Source organism: Molothrus ater, chromosome 1 (genome assembly GCF_012460135.2).
Source record: "Molothrus ater isolate BHLD 08-10-18 breed brown headed cowbird chromosome 1, BPBGC_Mater_1.1, whole genome shotgun sequence".
In the NCBI taxonomy this organism is placed as follows: Eukaryota; Metazoa; Chordata; class Aves; order Passeriformes; family Icteridae; genus Molothrus; species Molothrus ater.
Genome location: NC_050478.2, coordinates 109,452,747 through 109,475,960, shown reverse-complemented (window position 1 = coordinate 109,475,960; position 23,214 = coordinate 109,452,747). Strand labels below are relative to the sequence as shown.

Sequence of the window (23,214 nt, the reverse complement as noted above, 5' to 3'; positions counted from 1 at the left end):
GAGCAATTAATTAAATATCTAATATAGCAGTTCAGACCCATATCATACCAAAACATGTTGCTGGCAGCTGAACTGAAATCTGAGCAATTTTTTTTCAAAGAAAAAGAGTGGATTTTATTAGGATAATCTAGATTCCATTATAATATGTTTTTGATCCCAACTGAGATTATCTGTTGAAGAAAACAGGAACAGTGCATGTTACCTGTGTTTCTTCTCAATAATGTCAGATTCTAAGCTTTGTTTTATATTTTAAATATACAGACATGGAGCCAAAAGTGTGGAGCAGTTGCTGTTGCTTATGAAACTAAATCATATAGAAAACTGTCTTAAGCCAGGTAGTAATCAGCCCCATGGTATGATAATATCCTTATTTCAACCTCTTTTCCTCCAGACGTAGGGTTTGACTTTCAAAATCACCTTTTTGGATATTATAGAACATCTAAACAAATAAAACCAAATTATTTCAATAGCAAATTGTTAGCTACTTTTGGAAACAAAAAGTTCAGCAAATGGCAAATCTGGATAATCAGAGACACAAGATGTGATGTTTTTGCTGATTGAAAAATGTATATAATTAGTATTTTTAATGTCACTTGCAGGGTATCTGGCAGTTGGAATTCTGTCAGATTAGTTCAAAACTAAGTAATTCTACCAGTAATTTCTCTATAGATATCCTTGTTGCTGCTCTGCTTTTACCACCTTTTTTTTGTTGGTGGTGGTTTTTTTGTTAGTAATTGTTCTGTACTTCTTCTATCCTGTTTAATTTAGTAGAGAAATAATTATTTTAATAGAAAATAATTCACTGAATAAGTTGCTTTTCAACCAAGGGATATGGGTTTCCCTTTTTGATTTCTATGTATGATTTTTTAATCATCATCTCTCTTTCTAATTATAATCTAAATAAAACATCTCTGAAGATCTTTTACTTTAATGAAATGTTGTAGGAAGTGTGAGATAGCCAGGCAAAAAAGAGTGTTGAATCGTGTATACTTTGACATGTTTAATTAGTCTAAGGTTATTATAGAAGTCATCGTCTCTTCTTTGCATCAGCTTGTCAAATTTATATCATGAAAGGAGCATGGTAAAATCATATTTGTTTTTATTACATAAGTACATAGGCTCTTAAAATAGGAACAGCTATTGCCTTTGTTGCATGACTCAGTAGAACAGGTTATAACCCACTTGTTGGGCAGTGCTGTTGTAATTTGTAAGCAAAACAACTTTTTTTTGATATAGAGCAGTGCAAGAATCTCTGTCTGTTCCTTTGGAGATAAACTGATAATCCCAACCTTTCTAGACTGCATAGTTTCTAAAGCTCTTGTCATTCCTGAATTTTTGCATTGTAGACTGTCCTTAATTTGGTTTCTTTCTAAAGTATCATAACTGGCTTAAATCCCGGTTACAAAACAAATTCGTTTTGGAAATTTTTTTTTTTTTTTCACACAGCAGCAGTTAATACATTCCAGGATGAGATCTTCTGGTTTTGTACAATTACATTGTGGTGGCTTATATTAATGTGCAATCCATTACAAACTGTAAAATTACCTGGCAGCATAGCCAGATATTGCTTGTTTTGTTGTGCATGCTTCATTTTTCCTTCAGTAAGAAACCATCCTTTACTATTTTAAATTAATTTTACTTTATTGGTTTCTGTGTCTACCTCATTTGTTGAATTAATTTTTTTTCTGATTTTCTTCTTCAAAATGTTTTTTACTTTCTCAGCTTTCTTATTTTGTGGGTTGTATAAATATGTTTTATTGCAGCCTGCTATGCACTGATGGAACTAGTGAATAATAAGAGCAGTTATTTACAGAGATGCTTTCTCCTGCCCCCCACCAGTGACAGGGGAAAAAATGCTGATTTCTATTCACTCATCTCCTCTGTGCTTTTGGTAGTACCAATACTTCAGGTTTTATTATAGCTTCTTTTTAAACACTCTGGATGGAACTTCATCATGTCCCATGGAGTTAGAAGCACCCTTATCTAAAGGCTTTATCTAAATACTGTTCTACCATTTGATGTTTCTTTCTAATTTAAACTCTGTAGTCATCTGATCACATCTGAACTTTTCTCAGAATACTGAGGTATCTGAATCACATCATGTGCTATTTCCTTCCCTTTCTGGTGTGGTAATTGACCTTTATTTATCTTTATTTTTCTTTCAGATTCTGTATTTGAACTGAAAGGCTCTTGTTTCTTTTCTCTTTCTTGCTAGTAGAACTTGATTTTTAAAAATTTAGTTTTTAGTTTTAAAAATTTTATTTTGTACATGTTTATATACTAGTCCTTTGTTGATTGACCTTGATTCTATATTTCATAAGATTTCTTTTTTGGGTTTTTGAAGAGTTTCAGATGCATTATGATATTCTAAGCTTATTTTTAAATAATTATTTTTATTTTTATTATTTTAAAATTTTTATTTAAATCTCTGTAGGACTAGCTTGTTCTTGTGTCTATCTATACAGGTCTTTTAGCAACTGCCAGATTTCCTTTTTTCCTAAAATAATTAAATTGATATGGGTTTCTTTAAATCTTCTCTTGAAATAGCTCCATAGTGTACTGTTGTTGATAATTTTTCACCTATGATTTTACATTAAAAAAGGTTGCCTTCTTCATATGCAAGTAGTACTATATTTAATCATATCCCAAACTAAAATAGCTCTTGCAGTATCTTCTACGTTCTTCTGAAAATGATAGTTATTCCTAGTTTGTTCCAAAAATTTCAATACTTTCAAAAGATTTACACAACTAGTCAATTTGGTGACACAAATGGTCTATTTGGCACAAAAAGGATCTTTTGTGTATGGGAGAAAATGGAGTGATTTTTGGACTGACTTTAAACCATCCCTCACCAAAATACTTAACTTTGTGGACAAAAATAAGAATAATATTTTATGGTGTTTGCCAGAAAGTTCTTGCAAGATTTTTATGTGATGATTTAGAGTGTAGTAGTTGCTGAAGAAAAACTTGAACTTCTGGTTAATGAGTATTACATTAGTCTTCTCCCCAGATTTCCTTGCTTCTTTCTATTGCTTTTGAGGGTATTTACTAAGAATCATTATTTCCAGTGTTGAACTTTTTACACATGCATAAGCTAATGACTGACAACTTTCAGCTGTCAACTAATGTTAATATTTTCTCATAGTAAGTACTAACCTGATTTATTTCAAATTGTATTGTGGTCTTTATTCAATAACTTAATGAATTTCACTTTCATGCCTTTTCCAAATGCTTTTCCTATTGCGGTCATTAGTTCTACCAATGGTAATTCTCACATCCTGCCCATTGGTATGAATTGCTTTGAAGCAAATATTGGTGAATTAGTGGATGAAGTCTCTACATGAAATGAGCATATAATCTAAAATTTAAATTGAGGAAGTTTGTTGAGGGCAGTGATGATACATTTTCCTTTAATGTGGAAGTGGAGCAGGAAGGCACTCAGAATTTGAGTAAAGGTTCAGTAGTGCAGGTGGTGTAAAATAGTTAACAGTGGTACTTGAAATGAAAGGCAACCCAAATTTTCTGTAAGAGATGCAGAATTTAAATTACTTTGCTTGTTCTGTGTCCTTTGAAATGAGTATTTTGTTTATAGGTTTCATGGAAGGAATGTTTGTTTTTGGAAACACTAAAACTTCATTCTGTAAGAATTAAAGATAAGAAGGATAGTATTAATTGTTTCTTTTTTTTCTGTAGGTGGTATAACTACAAATTTCTGATGCTATTTGTCCATATTTGATATTCATTGTAGCATTATGTCAATTTTCTTAATTGAAATTAATATAGCAGTTTTTTTTCCTTTCTTTAGGAGGCCTTATTGATGTTAATATGAGTGAAATTAGTTTTGATGAAATTCAGCGACTGTTTTCAAAAGATTTAGACATTAAACCAGGAGGACACTGGAAACCAAATGACTGTAAGCCACGGTGGAAGGTTAGATGCTGATTTTCTGTTTTGGTTTATTATTTCTTGTTGGTATATAAGAATAAATTACCATTGCAAGCACTCAGTCTTTGGTGCTATATATGTAGTATCTTATAGTATTTGTAGTATGCCATCTGTGCTCAAGAAGAAACTCCAACTAGGAGAAAAATTTGAAATGGATCATCAAGAACTTTTAAAGGTTCATTAGCTGTAATTACTGAACATTTAATTATATGGATGCAAATCTGTCCTATGTGTCTGTTGCTTGAAATATAACTAGAAGCAAGTGAACATAAAAGGAAAATCTTATTTACATTTTACTCAAATTTTTTTTCTTAATTATTTGAGCAAATTTTCAGCACATTTTCCTAGGGGGAACCAACATGTAAAACACTGAGCCAATTTAAATGTAAAAGTTGAAAAGCCATAGGAAACTTGATCTATATTGAAAAATTAAAATTTTAAAATGCTGATATAATAGATTTTTTTTGTTTTTCTGAAGGTGGCTATCCTTATTCCTTTTCGGAATCGTCACGAGCATCTTCCAATTTTTTTCCGTCATCTGATACCTATGTTGCAGAAGCAGAGGCTGGAATTTGCCTTCTATGTTGTTGAACAGGTAACAGCATCTACTTGAAAAGTGACTTTCAAGATTCCTTACTAAAAGGGGTTTGATATTCTTACCAAGCTTTGGATGAATCCAGAATTTAAAAATTGTTACTCTACTCTTCTACTCCTTTAAATGAAAAAGTAAAGCTCTATTTCCATTCCTCATCTTGAGCAGTGGCCAGATACACAATGATTTTCTTCAAATATAGGCTATATAAGGTAATATAGAGGTAATAAGATGGCCTCTTAGAATCTATTGTAGTTGTAAGTTTTCAAGACAAAAAAGTAGGTCAGCAGCAGTGTTCCTCAGGGCTCAGTTCCAGGGCCTTACATTCACTGGATGCAGGAGCTGAATGCACCATCAGCAAGTTCCTGATAATATCCAGCTGGGAGGTTGTGGCTGACTTTTAAAGGATGGGATGCCTTGCAGAAGGATCTAGATAAATTGGAGCACTGGGCAGTGATTAATGGGATGAAATTTAAGAAGTCAAAACGCTGGACTCTGCACCTAGGATGGAGTAAAGCCAGACACAAGTGTAAACCGGGAGAGGAGTGCCTGGAGAGCAGCCCTGCCCAAAGGGATCTGGGGGTGCTGTTTGGCAGCAGGAGCCAGGCTCACTCCTGGCTCACAGGAGTCAGCAATGTGCACTGGAAGCCAGGAGGGGAAACCCCATCCTCGGGTGCAGCCAACCCAGTGTGAGCTGCCCGTCAGAAGAGGCATCATTGTCAATTGTGTGTGTGTGTGTTAGAGTATGTTTTTCTCATAGTAAGGAATTTTTTGTCTCCTCTTGATTTTTACAATGTCTCCTTTGTTTTCTGTGTGAAGACGGGTACACAACCTTTTAATCGTGCAATGCTCTTTAATGTTGGCTTCAAAGAGGCTATGAAGGATGCTGTCTGGGACTGCATAATATTCCATGATGTGGATCACTTACCTGAAAATGACAGAAATTACTATGGATGTGGAGAAATGCCACGCCATTTTGCAGCAAAGCTGGACAAGTACATGTACATGTAAGTAAATAGTTTTATTCACATTATTTCTTAAATACTCAGAAATATTTAAAAGTATGAATTTTGTGACACTATATATACTATACACTATATACACCTGTGACATTATATACTATATACATAGGTGAAAACAACAAAGCAGCCTCCTACCATGCTATTTACAGAAATGAATAGTTAATAAAAGAAAGATTTAAATTTAGTTTCTACATTTGATGTGTTACTAATTAGGAGATAATATTTATTATTTTCAATGTTGAGCTTGTTGCAATGATGTTGGTCTCAAAAAAAAAGGCTTTGTATGTCAAGGGGGAAAATCTTACCTAACTTACTAGAAATGATTTCTGGCTACAAAACCACTTCTGCTGGCTGTTACCAAAGAAAAGCAGAAAATCTGCAGCAAAATATCACAGGAATAGTGTCTTTATTTTCTGATAAATGCACACTTTTATTTCTGTTTCATACTGCTTTTTAAACTGAAGATTTTCTTACTGCTAGACCATTTTTTATGTTGTCTCTCAGTCTCGATTGACATTGGGTGAATGTAGTGGGACCTGCACTTTTCTTACCTCTTTCTCCTCTGTCAGTTTACATTAATGATGTGCCACTTGCTTCTTAACACTCTGCTATCTCATGACATTCTTGGAATCACTTCACAGAAAGCTGCAGCCTATTGCTTGCTACATGTATGTATTTGCTATCCTGGACTTTATTTCTGAAATTAATCTACTTGACAACCTGGCCAATTAACAGATAAAAAACAATGCCTTGAAACCATTGCTCTGTGTCTGGACTTCAGGTTGTCAACCAATCAGCAGTTCAATATTTAAAGATTTAATATGTATTTAAAAATAAATAAATAAGCACCTATGAATAAATAAGAGATTTCATCTATCTTTGTATGTACTTATAAAACATTTAATGCATTTATATAATGTCTACATAGGTAAATATTCACAAAATTGATACATTTTGTATAAACAAAACTAGATTTATAAAATAAAAAATAACCTCAAAAAGTCCCATTAGCTGTCATATTCCAGTCGGTTTTGGTTTTGGTTGGTGGTCTGGTTTTGGGTTGGCAATGCCTTTTTGTTGGTTGTTTTGGAGCTATGTATGTGGGTTTTTTTGAGAAGCAGGAAGGGGTTAAAACACCTGCTCTTTCAGTTACATGTTGAAAGGCAAATATAATTGCAATCTTCTCCACATGCTATTAAGATTTGGTTGAGTCCTGTGTTTCCACAGAGATCAGAAATTACTTTATTGTCTATTTCTATTTTCTTTCCCCTTTCATTCTGGAGTTATTCAGTGTGGCAATTGTGTCCTAAGCAATGGTAAATCTTTTTGTAGATGGTCTTAACTCCTTGAAGGTTCCAAATTTGGAAGTGTCTCCTGAGAGACTTTTGTTTTCTGAAACTGTATGCTGCCTCTGAAAGAAAACTACTTTACTCTAGCAGCTTCTGGGTTAAGGATGCAAGTTAATATTGATGGAAGTAAATACAGATACTTAAATGTTTTAATTTTTTTTAGATTGACAGTGTTTGGAGGACTAGAAATCACATTGTCTGGGGCATAGTATGTTATATAGATAAGCTGTTCATGTTGGCCAACTGTTTATTGCTTAATTATATGTGTTAGCAAATACTTTTGCTTACTGACAGGAAAGCCTGTAGATCCTTTTGATTCAAAAGTTTATCTTTTAAAAACTGTAAAATGATTTTTTAAAATCAGCATGCCATTCACTGTTTAATATGTACTGTTTAACTGTTTCTCTTGAGTTTTAACAGTTCTGTAGAATATAGTAATAAATTGAAATTATTTAATTGATCCATTACTGATTTGTAATTTTTCATTAGATTAAAGAGGGGTTTTTCAGTTGAATAGTGTCAACATAAATAGTTTGAGGGCTTCACTTAACACTTCAACTATGGGTCTAAATCAGTCATCTGAAATTCCTGGTATACTTCTGTTTCATATGTGTGATACTAGTTGCAGCTACAGTTTAAGAGCACCTTTTATGCAAATCAGACATTACTGCAAACCTTTTGTTCAGCTTGCTGTATGTTACCTAATGCTGGCAATCCATGAACCAGTTTCCCTTGGTGAATACATTCAGCCCCTGGTCATGTCCTTAGCTTGAGGCTCTTGCTTTTATGGAAAGGTATTGTAGAAAGAGAGGCCTACCTATCAAAGTGCAGCTAACAATATAGAATTTGTCTTTTGTTTACAGCCTTCCATACAATGAGTTCTTTGGTGGTGTAAGTGGCCTCACAGTGGAACAATTCAAGAAGATCAATGGTTTTCCAAATGCCTTTTGGGGATGGGGTGGAGAAGATGATGATCTTTGGAACAGGTGAGCTTTGAGTGCTTAGGTCTTTCTGTACCATCCAACCTTTGAGACCAATTAGGTGCTTTTTGTTCTGTTCCTTGTTACATTTTTGTAATTTCTTTTAAATTAAAAAATTCTAGAAAGTTTGCTTCAGAAATATCAGAATGCACCATTTGAAGGAATAAGTATCATGTTCTTTTTCCTTGGCCTGGGGGCAACTAGCAGATTCTTAAGAGCTAGATCTTGTAACAGCAGATAAAACAACAGGTAACCATACTAAGCACATTGCATCCCTCTTACTGCTAACATTATGAAATACCATCCACAGACATGTAGTGTAAGCATGAGTTTCATGTCTTAGGGGCAGTGCTTGAGAGAGGGGTTAATTTGTGAGTATATTGATAAACCCAGAGTGGACAACAGACAACCCTGCTCATGGCATTGCCAACTGCTCGCAGTGAATGAGTCTAAACTGTTCTAACTGAGCTGTTGAAAGTGTCTGCATCATTTTTTTAGATAAAGAGCTTTATAGATAAAGAGGTTTTTTTAGAGTTTTGTATATAAAGAGATATATTTTAAAGGACAAGTTTGTTTTTATACTTTTTTCTTGCTATTTCCATGCTTTTATGCTGGAACAAGCAGGAAATATTAAATATGTAATTATTATTATTATTTTGCACTTTGTTTTGCCAACTTTTTTAGTTGTTTGGTTTGGAGTGTTACAGGTTTTTTTGGGAAGGGAATGTCAGTGAACATAAAGACTTAGCTTTAAAATATTTGATGCATATTTTTCACTTTAACTTGTATGACAAGTTGTAAGAAGATGTTTTTACAAATGTTTTTACAAATGTTCATTGCAGGGTTCACTATGCTGGATACAATGTAACGAGACCAGAAGGTGATTTAGGGAAGTACAAATCTATTCCTCATCATCACAGAGGAGAAGTCCAGTTTTTAGGACGGTAAGAAAAACCTAGAAATAATCAAATACTACAGCTAAAGATGTAAAATTTTTTTCTTGCATTCTTGCACACATATGAATAAGCAGTCAGTTCTTATCAGTGTTATTTCCTCTTTGGTGCTAAAATTTGTATTTTCTTAAATATGTTATGTTTTCTGTTCAGATATTTTTTTATTTAACTATGAGAGAGACTAAATGCATGTCAGAAGATACTATCATCATAACCTTTGATCCATAATGTTGTTGTTCCATAATAGTTTGGGCATTAGTGCTGGCAGGGCTCCATTAGTTGGTTATTTTGGATATTTTGCAAAAGGAAGCAATGCCACTAGGGTAAAGGACTCCTGCATGAAAAATGACCTTAAAAGTCCTCAAGGATTGGTTTCTTCCCTCATATTTCATTATTTTTTGAGATACAGGTCTTCTCATTTCCTGAGTGCATTGATTTAAACTTTTTCTTTTGGGGTTCCTTTCTTTTGCTACAATGATACAAAACACTTAAACTGGCTGGTAGGTTCTGGCTGCCCTGGAATGGAATAGAAACCAGAATGCAACAGATGAACTACACATAAAATTTAGAAGGTGAAACACAAAATAAAGGGTTTATGATAAGTGTTTTCAGGCAACTAGAAATAGTGTTCAATTCTGTCATCTTTTTCTGGGAACATATTTTTTCTCTTTTATTTATAGTTTTGAATTACGAAAAAAATTACAGACATGCACAGTAGAGATGAGTAAATCAGTTACAGGACATGAAAATGTATATATGGATAATAGGGGGGAGAAGAACTTTTTTTTCAATCACCTCAGATTTAGATGTTTGCAAATGCAGGAGTCTCAAGAGTGAAATGAAAATAATTTCAGACATTTAAATGTATAATGAAGAATAGTGAAGATTCCTAAATCTTCCCTGAACTCCTTAGTTGAATTTTATAGCAAAAAAACATGAAGAAATTGAATAATTAAAAATCTGTTTCATTTGGGACCATGAGAAGCTTACGTCTTGAATGCTTCCTTTGTTATTTAGTCCTAATGTGAACTTGTATATGTGACCATAAAATCTAATTGTATTAAAAATCTTTAAAGCTTGTTTTTAAACCTAAGATAGGTTATTTGGTAATTTCAAGGATCTGAAAAGTAGTTTAAGAATTTAAGGTATACTTGAAAATTAAATGACTGTCACAGTATCATGTCTAACATCAGCTGAATTGTTTCTTGCAAATCTTTCTCATTTTTCTTCTTCCAACTCCTTCTGCAGATACAAACTTCTGAGGTATTCCAGAGAACGTCAGTATATTGATGGGTTGAACAATTTAGTATATACTCCTAAAATACTTGTCAGTAGATTGTATAAAAATATAACTGTTAATCTCCTACCAGAACTCGCTCCTGTTAGAGACTATTGATCGAAGTGGATTGGCAAGAATCCTACCAGAATAAACTTTTAACACTGGAAGCTACTGATAAACACTGTAAAGCAAAACAAAACCAACAAACAACAGCTTAGAATTAGAGTTTTTTGACCAACTGATGATGCATATTTGGGATGAGAAGTGATTGTATGTACCGTGCGTTTTGATCTGAAAGAAAAGCCAGCAGCTACCACTCAGATGTTTACAGCATGAGACTACTGTTCAAGCCTTCATTCTTCACACTCTCTATCTTAACTACTCAACTATTTAAACTGCAGAAACAGACTTGTAGCTTCTCTGGAAGTAAGGACAGAGGCCTCTTCCAGGAATTTTTTTATACTAAACTGCCCCTCCTCATATTTAAATGAATGCTTTTGTTTCTTTTTAAAATGTGTTTTGTAAATATGTGATGTAAATTAATGTGTGTACCTTGCTTTTCAGTTGTTCAATATTTTATGCTTCAGTATGTATTTGAGTGTGTTCTTGTTTGATCTCTATAGGAATGTTTTTATTAGCATGAAAGAACAAGTGTAAAATGTAAGTATGCTTATAAAAAGGTTATACCTTATGTGAAATGAAGGAAATATTAATTGTTGGCCAGCTATGACTGTAAACTGTTATACTAGTTTTGAGCTCTAGGCCTTCTGCATATCTATTTAGAATAATCAAATTCTTATATAAACGTGCTAGAAAGAAAGCTTTTGATTTTATTTATTGCCAGTGAAATTGTATGATACCCTGCCTGCCATCTGAATTGTATTTATATGCATATTGCATGTGTATTACAGAAAATCTTGCAGTTGTTGCATATTATGATCTACAGGAACTCTTAACTGTATCCAAGTGTGCCACTAGTGTCAATGTCAGGGATTTTAATGCCTAAAACAATGTGTCTGGGTGCGTACAGTATTTTAGTATTGTTCTTTTTTTTTTTTTTTTAATTCTAGTAAACAGCACTTTTATTCCTCCAAAATCAGAAGAGCCAAAAATGTGTCTTCATTGGAAGAATATTAAAGTTAGATTTTTAAGAGAATAATAAAACATAATTCTGATAGTTCAAATGCTTGCAGTGTGGGATTCTCAGAAGCACGGTGTTGGTCGTGCTGTTCTGCTGATGAGGATGGTGATGACATAAGCAGAACAGAAAGCAGGCCAATCTCAAGTGCTTTTTAAAATTCCACTCATAATATATTATTCAATATAGTTATTTAAGGGCCTATTCTGGTAGAGTGCTGAGTGCTTCTATGATGCACTGAGGATCCTCAAGTCGATGACTGTCAATGAGATTGAGGTTGTACAGTCCCACTAAGGATTGGTCCTATCTGTTTCTCTATTTTTGTGGTGTTAAATGTATGAGTAGCTAGCCTCTTTCCTTATCTTCTTATTTTCTCTTTGCTTGTAATGTTATGCTACCTAAAATATCCCACTGCTAAGCATTATTATCTTTACTAATATTTTTTTACATCCCTTGTTAATACAAAGGAAAAGGACTAGGTCATTTATTTTCTATGTTAATGCAAATATAGTGACCAAGATATACGAAACTGTTTCGTTTGTCACAGTTACTCAACGCTTTAGGAACCAAAGACTGACTTCTGCTCCCTAAAGAATGGAAAGCAGTATATATAATAAGGATTGTTTATCCATAGAGTGTTCTGTAAGAGTGTTGACAAAGAATCCTAACTTTTAAATCATTACTATATGTTGGTTTCTTAAATTGCTGCCGCAGATGGTGTGGTTCTTTTTATATTTTAAGTTTGTTTGCCATAAACACCCTTGATTTCTTTGGCATCCCAGCAGCAAATTTTACCCTTAGCCATCCTTCAGTAATGTTATGAGCTTAGCTGTAGGCATCCCAAATATTTAGTAAAAATATTATTATTTAACTTAGTAGTTGAGAACAATTGTAAGGGATATTTTATACCATACAGGAATTACCTTAATATCTACCAGTTAATCTAATATGCTTTAGGAATGTTGTAATACAATGAAAATAACTAAAAGCATAAAGTGAAGAAAACATCCTTCAAAAGCATGCTTAAGAGGTTTGCTCACCTCCTGACAGATTTTTCTATAACTGGGTGTATAGAACATTCTGAACCATATGGAGGAAGCCGAGATAATATACTGTATGAAAAATTATATCTTCAAAATAATATTAGTCTTATTTAATAGCAGGCTAATACAGTTCTTTAAGAACAATTGAATAAATTTTTAAATCCCTCATGTAATTTTGAAGTGATTTCTGGTTTCTAGTACAGGTGGACCTACAATTTCACATCTACAGTTATGAAACATCCTTTGGTATTGTAGGTCTGTACTGTTTTCTGAAGCATGCTTTTGTTCCCTTTTCTTAGACATTCTGTGAAATTTATGTGCAATTTAAAAAAATCTAATGCATATATATGTATATATACTTACATATATACATACTATATTACACATATGCTGTGGCTGAACTAATATAACTTTACAGCTTTAAGTGATTGATCATGTATGGTCCTAGAAAAATGTGAATTAAACCGGTATGTGAATGGATTGTGACATATAGCTGAGTTCTTAAAAATTTTGCATTTTGGTGCCCCAAAATGATGGATGTTAAATTATGAATTGTTGACCAACACTCTTCTCTAAGTACCTTTTATCACTTTGTTGAGAAGTTTTAGAAGTTGCCATCTTAAATTACATGAAAATAGTGTTTGTATACTACCTGTCTGAACTCAGTACTCTTCTGTAGTGAATTTTAACATAGACAGTGCCTTCAAACAAAATAAATACAATGCAGAACTAAGAGTTGTGCACATTCCTTTTGATAATTTCATGGTTCTGGTAAAATGTAGAGAGAAGCTAATCACATTGGCTTTTGAATTGCTGACAAGGCAAATAAGAGATGTCTTCAAGGAGTGAACATGGAGGGAGAAGAAGGAGGAAGTATTTTACAAGATTCTGAAGGTCTTGCAAATTAGCAAGTAAAAACATTACAGAACTATTAAAAGTAGAATCTGGTTAATATGCTAAGATACTCTCAAGCCCATTTTCTATATTTCAAATTTAAGTAGGAGAATAAAATATAAAGTCCATTTTGCAAATACGCAGTGTGTTGAAAAGCAAGTGCAAAATGTCCTTTTTCTTGGATCTTGCCACTCTATTTTTCTATTCTTATGTTTACTAATTGTTGTAGTGGGTTACTAATGAGCCAGCTGTTTAAAAAATTAAAAGGATCCATTGCATATCAGCAAGCGGAAGTGTACTTAAGATTATTTTATTTGTAGAGGTATGTAAGATAGGTTCAATGAAAAAATGCACTGAAACAAATGCTGGGAATTTCCTGTGTGCTATCATAGTTTTGGGTTTTTTTGTTGTTCATGAAAATGTTTGTACTTTTTTATCATTGTCTTTTATGAAATATAATGTTCTAAAGATTGTGTTGGTTTGGTTTTTCTGAGATTCTGTGGAAAAGATATTATCTTTGTGTTTTGCTTCTAGACAAAATGCTCGTTTTTCTAGTGCTCAGTACCCCAAAGTAACAGCAAAAAGAATGGACACACCTGTCCAAATTCATCAGGTTAGGCTGTGATGGGATCAGGCCTTAGGCAGGCAGGGCGTTTTCCCTTTCTTTGTATTTATAGGCTTTCAGCTTTGGGTTTTATTAGTCTAAGTGACTCAACTTTTTCCATACTTTTCCAAGACAGGGTTGTTCTTCTGTTGAATTCCCTAATGGTTCTACCCTATATAGGAATTACTAGAATGGGAATAGAAGGATTCATCCATATTTCTCCTGGCATTAAATAGGAAACTGATTTTCTCAGGATTCATCAGTTATCCTTATTTTTGTTTGCATTTTACAGCTTTTATGAAGATGTCTGATGGTTTGAGGTATGCAAGTAATTCTGGGGAGCACTTTAACTTGGGAAAGTATTTGCAGAATTTTCTGCAAATACATGAATAAGCTTCTTCAAGTGATATACTTTTCTGAAACACAGGCTTCTGGTCTGTCCTTGAAAATGTCACGAGTTATGATATATTGGAAAACAGGAAAGAAGGCATTTTAAGTATCTGTAGCCTGCTTAGCATCTGTAAATGCTGTTCTGCTATTCTGTCACCTTTACCTGCTTTCGCTTCTATGTCTCCAAAATCAGAATTGAGAGGTGAGTTTATCTTGATAATTATGTGAGGCCCTGAGTGAGTAATCACATGTGATTTCATCTGTTGTGAGCTTCATTAATAAAACATAGGAGATGGTAGTGGTGGACTGTATTTTCCATCTGCTTGCTTTTCATGAGACACCTTTCACAGATGTGTTTTGTTCAATTCCTTTGCAAGAATAATTTAGTTTATCAACTTCATGGAAGACTGCTTTATTCTCCGAGTCCCCATAATGGGATTTCAATACATTTTTTTTCTGAGGTTAATGTGTTTTTTTCAAATCCTAAACTTTTATTCAGAAGGGCAATACTGACAATACAGAAATGCAGAATACTTCAATTCAGAAGACTATTTGAAAACAAAGTCAATACACTTTCTTCCTAAAGTTAACAAAGTGAATAAAAAACTTACTGTTAGTGATTTACTATGAAATCTGAAGCTGTTGATACATTCAGATACTAAGTTCTTCTCATTTATGGAAATTTTAATTTACACAACTGAATTTTCATGTTAATGTCAGTTTTTATGCCACTGGCTCGCTAACTACTGCTGTGGTTGAGTAAGAGAAGGGACTGAGGACAACAGCAATCTTGTAACGCCGATTACCAGCATCATTAGCTGTGAACACCACCTGGAAAAAGGAAAAACAAATATGAGACAAAATGAGAAGTGATCTCTAGATTAGAGCCTGGATGGAACCATTGTGATCATTGTATCTAACTTCACATGAGACTTCAGAAATATTCTCACTCTGAAGTGTGACTGCTTGTAACACTCAGTTTTTCCGCTGGTTAAATACCCTTTATTAAAAGTATAAATGTCACATTATTTAAGACTTTATTCAATTTATTTATTATCCAGATTGGCATTTCCTTGTTGGTACTCATAAATAACAACAAGACTTTGTTTCTTGTTTCCTTATGAAGGTCTTCTATGAACCCCAGTGATTTTCCTTATTAAAAAAAAAAAGCTAGCCCATTTGCCCATTCTTTCAAGTATTGGAATGCTTTTGTTACTCTTACCATGTTCTCTACTTCAAGGAACAAAATTAAACAGTGCTGCACTAGCTATCATTAGGCCAGAGTATAAAACAATGAGTGTCTTTAGTTCTGATTCAAAATCTAGTAGTTAGAGAAAGACTGCATTAGTTATCTGGCCACAGCATGATAATAACCTTACATATGAATGATTTACCACAGCCCTATTAACATCTCCCTGACCAGCACATCCTGTCCTTTGATTTCTCACTCCACATAATACATTATTTTGTGTTCTGAGATGAGAGGTGTCAGCTTTTAAAACAGACAGTTTAATGGCATTCTGTGATGCACAGCTTGTGCTCCTTTCAACATTAATAAAAAAGATGCATATGAAACCACCAGTGAACTGAGCAAAATGTGTTCCCTACTGAGGCTTATTTTTAAGAAAGAAGGCACTGTAGATTAAATTAATTTCCAGTCAACCATTATCTTGATATACAATCAATTCACTTACATGCTGTAAATCTTCCTTCTTCCCTTTTTTATTTCAGTTCCCACAGAAGGCAAGGCTATCTAGCCTTCTAACCTTCATTATTGTCTAGTATAAGAATGTCATCTTTCATTTGTTGGAAGACAGAGAATTTTATCCAAGCGTTAGCCACCTTTTCTTCACGGAGATAAGGAACAGCTAAGCAGATCTCTCACAGTCCAACAAACAACTAATACAGAGCTGCTGCTACTGAAAGGTCATAGGAAAGCACTAATGCTGTTGGGGGGAAGGAGACAGTCCCCAAATCCCTCAGCAGTACCTGGTTTGGAACAACTTCCTCTAACCAGTTTGTCCCAGGCAAATTAAAGAGGCATGTTGTACTTTTTTTTTTCTCTTGTAAACTGGGGCTCCAAGCATCCAGAACGTAGTACATACTTTTGTTTCTTTAAAAATCTAAATTACGAACTTTGTCTGTAGCCATGAAAATGTTGTCTCCAAAAGACAGATCAATACTTTTCCTAGGGGACTTCACAGAGTACTCCACTTGTTGTCCCTCAAACACTTAGAATAATCACAAAAACAATCATGGGCTTACGTAGAGGTAGAAGGAATGAAAACCTCTCCATAAATAATGCACCGAGGAGCTTTGAGACTTGTGGGGGAGCTAGTAACTAGGTTCTGTCATGACTGTGTTCCTACAAAGCTTTGAGACTGTGGATTTAAAGTGTTAATGTGAAAATATTTTAAACTGAAAATAAAGTTCATCATACGCAGTTAGTAACCAAAGTCCACACATAGTAAGTATCTTTATTCTTTGCAACTGAAGTAGAGGAAAAAAGGAATACTCACATCAGCGTGTTGGTGGAAGGGATTCAAGCCCAGACTCTTCCAGTAAGAGGCTGTATCAAGCTCAAGCTTGTATAACCCTGCTACAAATTGTTCTTTCGTTGTAAGCTCTGGGAGGCCTCCTTTTTCATTGGTTTGTCTGTGTAATGGTAGAAGAACACACTTTTATAGTTTGGTTAAAAGCCTGAGAAAGATGCAGTTGTTAGCAATTGAACTTGAGTGGTGTGTGGCTTAAATAATAGGATGAATACTTCTATTGATCTGGAACGGTTTATGTCCATCTGTATTATGGATGCCTCAGAGCTTATCTTGGCATTTGCTACTTCCACAGTGACCACAGCAGATGACTGCCTGCCATCTCATTAACTCTGCATGGTTTGGGGGCGAGCCAAAAACTGGCATTATTGTTCATAGACTCTTGGCAGAGTCTTGGAGTTCAATTAAATGAATCCACTCAGAGGGAAAACTTCACCACTGCTGTAAGCAACATGGAAGCTCTATGATGCACTCACTGTGCAACTAAGTAGGGTCAACTGTCTTGATTTTTCCATGGTTTTCTTTCTTATTTAAATGCATTGAGTTGTTTTATCAGTATAAATATTGTTTACAGTTGGCCATTAGAAATTTGAGGTCTGCTATTTGAAATGACCATAGGTCAGCTAGCAGTGAAGCCTCATGGAATTCCTTGTGGTTTGTACTGGCCTCAACAAAGAGGCAGTTTTGTTTGATTTGAAGATACTATCAGTGTTACCTAAAGCCCTAGTAATGGTATGAAACCATAAATCTTTGAACATCTGCCCATTTTGGGGTCCAGAAGCAATATTGAATGCTGTCTCTCAGACATGTCCCTTTTTTGAAACACCTTTCTGTGAAATAAGTTTTGTAATACTAGGAGATTTTTTATTTGGTAGGTTATTCACAAATAACAGAGCTACCAGTGCCTGATTTTGGTATGTAAAGACCACCGTCTTTTGTTCTAGCTGCCAATTTTTTTCTGAACATATTTTATTCAAATTGCATGTAGAGAAAAATAATGTCATTGTGCAGTGCAATACTTAAGATTTGTTTTTTCATGTAGCTTAGAAAGTAAGGTATAGAATTCCATTTATACCTTACAAGATGCTCCATAGTCAGTTATCAGAAGTTTTATATGTATTCTATTGTCTCTTTTTTTTCCTTTGTCACAGATTGATCATTGCTAGATAACTGGTCACTTCTCTAATAAGCTTTTTCAGATGGTATCAAATGCATCTTTGACTGAGAATGTTTGTTACAGGACATCTTGCTAGCATTCAATTATTTACAAATTATTAAGGTTGGAGAGGTTGATTTATTATTAGCATGACTTTTGCTTACCTTATCCTGAGGTTACTTTGCTCCTTGTTTCAAATGTTACTTGTGTTTTTGAGACTTCAATCAACATCCAGCTGTTATGAGTATCTTTATATAGTCTCTAAGCTCAGAAATGAAGATAAGTGAACTGAACACCCTTACTGGAAAATTTCACGCATTTACAGTGATAGAATAGGTGTGAAATTGTCTTCTCACTTGAGGGAGTGAGGCAATTTAAGCAGGACAACATGAATAGATTGTTTTCCCCACATTGTACATGTGGCATTCACTGTACCTATATTTCTCAAGGACACATGAGAGCAGTGTTGCTTGTGCCAGTCCACTGCTCCGTGACACCCAAGAGGCATTTGAGCAGTTTCTGCAGGAATTTATAGAAATAGATCTGAGTCTGGGATTCCACTGTTGAACTTCATGTGCTATGCCAGCTTGAGAGCCCTTTCTCACTATTTTTCAAAAGTGTAATAGACTGTTAGCATACCTGGAAAGGTCTCAGGTGAGACTTTGCAACTATCATGAGGAGCTTAGTGTGGAAGTGGAATATGGCTTGGTGAATAAAGAATGCTCATTCCGTGTATCCCCTAAGAATTTTTTCAATTTAATTTCAGGCTATACTTTAAGTAAAAATTGCTTTTTATTTTTTTTAAGTCTTAATATTTACTAAAATAGAGGGCAATTAAAAAAAGTCATCTGCATCTTAAATTCTACAATTATATTTTTCAAAAGACATGGCAATATTTATATTTATGGAGATTATTTTTTATTATTTGAGGCATGATTGCTTCTTTGTGAGGGAGAAGGTGAGAAAGAATTATCCCCAAATTTTCTCCTTTTGGCTAAGTCCTTTATCTTGAAGTAAAGTAGGCTAGCAAACATGATGTGGTATATGTTCAAAACAGTTTCTTTTTAAAACTGATGTTGTAAGAAACGAAATTCCATTTAGAAAGATAGAAAATGGCCAATAAAGGTAGGATGCTCAACCAGAGTCTTGGTTTCAAAATGTAAGAGTCTATCTGATACTTCTGGTTACAATGCAGCAGTTCATTGCTGGGTACTTAAAGGTAATATAGACCTTTGCAATGAAATTAAAGAGAAGTGATGACTGAATTAAAGGATACCTTAAAATACTTTCTTGTGTTCATAAGATTTATAAAACACTATAAAACCATTTTTGTAGTTGAAACTGAAGTACATTTAGAAGACAGCCTGCAGCAAGTTAATTCAATTGTATGTTATCTTTCCTCTGAGGAAAACAGACATCTCATTTTAGAGAATGTGGAACTGCTCTTTCAACTATTTGGCCTCTTCCCATTGCCTTTCTCATCTTTCACTCATTATTTTAGTGTGACTTACTGTGAATTTAACAGTTCCCAAGATCCATCTGCAGCTCCTTTATATAATTTAACTGCAACATTTGGAGCTGGACTTCCTCGGACGGAATCCACAACTTTTACAGAAAGAGGATGCTTGGCATCAGGAGGGTCCTGCAATAGGGAGAGAATTTTTATGTTGCAAGAAGGTTGACATTGCATCATAAAAGAATAAAGAATATAATTCTCCAGATCTACAGTAAAGACCATATTTTCCATGAGAATATTGCTGTGTACTGAGGAAACATAATCTGAAGCTTTCTGGGGGCTGGATATGGTAGAGCCAGGAAGGAAGATTTCAGGAGCTGTTGGGCATGTAGCCATGTACACCAAGGAGGCACTGCAGGTGTGAGACCATATTTCTATTTCTTCTTTGGCATGTCTTAGTACACCTCATCTCCAGCATGAAGCTGTAACTAAATTGTGGCCTCAACAGGAAATAATTACATCCTTAAAGGTAGTAGGAAAGTTTAAATATCTGCCGACTCTTCCCCTGTATTTTGGTCTGGAAATCTGAGCACAGTTTTCTGGATTTGAGAGCCTCTCATACCTTGTTCCACAGAGCTATCTTTGTTGCCACAAATTTACAGTTCTGCTGTAAACATGATAAGCACCACATACAGACTCTCTCTTAACAGCATGTTGAATCAGATTTGTCAACCCTGGCAGCTACATAAGGACAGGAGAGAAAAACTTTCCTTCAAATACAGGATGGCTATAGTTTCACCCCGATACATCCATGGCCTGATGTTTTACCTTTTCAAAAATAGAATTAAATCAGTGCTTTGACCTTACCCAATTCTGCAGATGAAGAGTGAGAAAATAGAGCTTCATAGAAGGTGCTAATCAAGGATGATCTCAAAATAGCAGTCACTGATATCCATTTAATCATTGTAAAATTAATTGTGGTGTAGATGGTTAAAAATTAAGAGCCCTCTCTTTCACCTCTTACAATCTGGGATGTTCCACAGGCCAGGAACCCTGTCTAGTATCATACCAATATATCAGCATGTATCTATACTGCCTGTATGCCCAGATTCCTCATGCTCCCTTTCTGGAATGCAGTGGCTCCTCACTGGTGATACTCATGAGGCCTTGAAAAGAAGGGCTGCACTGCCACAGCTGATTTTCCTGACTTTTGCACCCTGGGAGTTCAATGAAACCCTAATTCCTCAACAGCCTTAGTCAGGTACTATTTTCCCAAGGATCAGAGTTGAGAGGAAAAATGAGTAGCTGAGGAGAGAGAGAGAGACAAGGCTGTTGTAGGAGAATTTCAGGCTGAAGCATCTGAGTCTTTAGCTTGCTTTCCTGGGATAAATGAGCCCTCTGGAAGAAGAATCCTGACTTTAGCTCTGCTCTTTACTTACATGGGATTAAGCTGTAGTGGGTAGGGCAGTAAGGCAGAAGTCTAGAGAAGACCTTTCTCTAGCATGGATTTTGCAACAGGAGATGAAATTCCTCATGACACAGCTTGTTCATTATGTTATGAATGCACGAGGTTTTTTGTCTAGTGAATACAATAGTTTTTCCTGTCTTGTTTTACATTGCTTTTCATGTAGTTGCTGTGTCTAATGGCAAGTGCTACTTCTCTACCCATAAAGTCCTCTCTCTAATCACTAGAGAAGGAGAAAGAAGGACCAGAAAAGAGTAATAGCAGAGAACTACAGTCAGTACATACTGTAAAATCAAAATAATAATGAAAAAAGAATAAAAGAATTGGGACTACATCAGTAGAAGGACTTCAGTCCTTAGACACTTACCAATGGTGCAGCTTCAGAGCAAAGTGCCAGGCCAGCTAAGAAAACGAGAAATACAGAATGAAAAGCCATTTTGCCTACCACTAGGAAGTCTGTGTCAGCAAGCAGAAAATGGTGGGAGCTGTGATTTTTATATCAAGGCCTCTGAAATGAAGCTACTTATCAGAAAACCTCTATGACTTTCAACACGTAGATTCGTACTATTTACTTAGTAAACAATGAGAAAATAAGTAACCCATACAAACATGAACCTTGTCTGTGAAAATAAGTCTTTTCTATTCTAGAACCTTGCCTGTGGAAATCTTGTGAACATTGCCTAGTTCAACTGCTGTGTCAATTTTCTTCAAAGAAATGTCTATTTTCTATTTTTCCCTTTTTATTGAGGAATAATTGCTGTATATACCTGAGAGAAATACAAATTTTAGGTCAACTCAGCAATTTCAGTGAGAAATTCTCCATGCCTATGGCTTGGTTTAACTGAGTCAGCCATGCTCATATATTAAGAGATTTCTCTCCACGTCGCTCTCCTCCCCACCTCTAATCAAATGTAGGTGGATAATCTGTGGGCTACTTCGTTATCTTACACTTTCCCTAGGAAGAAAAATATATTACTTTTGGTTTTCAGCATGGCATCAAGATACTTACACACCAACTTCTGAAACTCATTTTAACAGTATTTTAAGTTGTGTCTCTTGTCCCTTAGATTCAGTACAAGCTCAGGACTTTCCCCATATAACTGCAAGTCAACTCTTACCAGAAGCATCTGGTTCAACTGAAGGAAATGTGGCTTGAAATTCAACTTCATCTTTCTGATCTTTGCTCAGACATATGTACATAAACTCTTTTACTAGGTTTATCCTCTCATCAGAGGGATGACTACAAGCAGAGTAGTTTTTTCTCTTTGTTTTGGATTTTTTTCCCCTAGTATATCTATATGAGTAAATTTAAGTCCTATTTTGAGGGCTTAGCATAACACACTTCAAGTGAAACCTAACAGTTTTCAAGCTTCAGGGATAGCAAGATCCCATGAAATCTCCATACTTTATGATGAGTGCTGTTTTGAAACTGTTTGCACTGCTTACAAGAGTTGTGTAATTATGCTAGCATCTAGAAATCCATGAAAAAGTAACCAGTGAAATGTTAAAGGCAAGCTTTTGTAACTTGTGAATTCACTTGCCATGCCGTCATCCCAGCAGGCTCTGGGTATAAACTCCAAGGTCAGTGGCAAATGAGTGCTGCAGGTTTCTGGCTGGCATGATTTCAGTTTCTTTCTCAGTAGTTTATGTAATCCAGGTAGAACCAATTCCTCTACTTCAGGATATTTTAAATACAATACAGAAATCACTGCTAACGCCCTTAAAGCCTTTAGTCAGTTTATCAGCAACTTTATTCGAATCACAGTCACTGTACATCTTACCTTTTCCTTTTTATAAAAATATGAAGAGACTATTAAGAAGCTGCTTCTCTTTTTGGACTTCTTTTTAATGATGGCTACAGATTTGACTTATTAGGGATTTGACTGGAATGCACTTATATAGGGTAGTCAGCTGCGTTATGTCAAATATTTGCTTTAATATCAAAGATGTTAAAAAGAGTGCTAATTGAAATTACTTCAGTACTTCCTAGATTGATTGAGCAGCCAGCTTTCCTCTTGAGACATCAGCGTGTTGAGGTTTACTTGAAGTTTTAAGTAAAGGTACACAGATTTTAAGTCTTTCAGCTCTCTGATCATACTTATTTCAATGGTTTCTGTATTGTTTGTTCTGCTGCTAGGTATTCAGAATTTCACCTATTCACCTTATGACCTGGTTGATAGTGGGACCATATTTTCTGTGTGTAAACTTTGAGTAGCACAGATGGCTTTCTTATTTTGAGTACATTTATTTGGTAATTTTTTTAAGGTAACACAACCCTATGAATTTCCTGTTTTGAGCCAATGTATTTGGTGAGACTTCTTTAAGCCAGTGGAGGAAGATAACAAAACTAAATCAAATGTCATCCCATGTGTGTTTTTCAGATGTCCTTTGCACTT

At 34.8% G+C, this 23,214-nt stretch overlaps 2 protein-coding genes across 2 annotated transcripts in view; one reads left to right on the top strand and one right to left on the bottom strand.

The window, feature by feature from the left end:
* The window catches only part of B4GALT6 (beta-1,4-galactosyltransferase 6), a 30,944-nt gene extending 17,276 nt beyond the window's left edge, over nt 1-13,668 (top strand). Inside the window, exons 4-9 of the mRNA XM_036378580.2 lie at nt 3,806-3,930; nt 4,424-4,540; nt 5,357-5,544; nt 7,772-7,894; nt 8,731-8,832; nt 10,090-13,668. Of these exons, the coding sequence (XP_036234473.1) occupies nt 3,806-3,930; nt 4,424-4,540; nt 5,357-5,544; nt 7,772-7,894; nt 8,731-8,832; nt 10,090-10,237 (803 nt within the window). The 3' untranslated portion in view covers nt 10,238-13,668. The remainder of the gene's footprint in view (nt 1-3,805; nt 3,931-4,423; nt 4,541-5,356; nt 5,545-7,771; nt 7,895-8,730; nt 8,833-10,089) is intronic.
* A 1,151-nt stretch (nt 13,669-14,819) lies between these two features.
* LOC118683943 (transthyretin-like) lies at nt 14,820-21,271 on the bottom strand. Its single transcript, XM_036378583.1, has 4 exons — nt 21,186-21,271; nt 19,409-19,539; nt 16,709-16,844; nt 14,820-15,020 (listed from the first exon to the last, which is right to left on the bottom strand). Exons 1-4 carry the CDS (start codon nt 21,252-21,254, stop codon nt 14,913-14,915), a joined length of 444 nt encoding a protein of 147 aa, XP_036234476.1. The 5' UTR covers nt 21,255-21,271; the 3' UTR covers nt 14,820-14,912.
* Between the last annotated feature and the right edge of the window lie 1,943 nt (nt 21,272-23,214).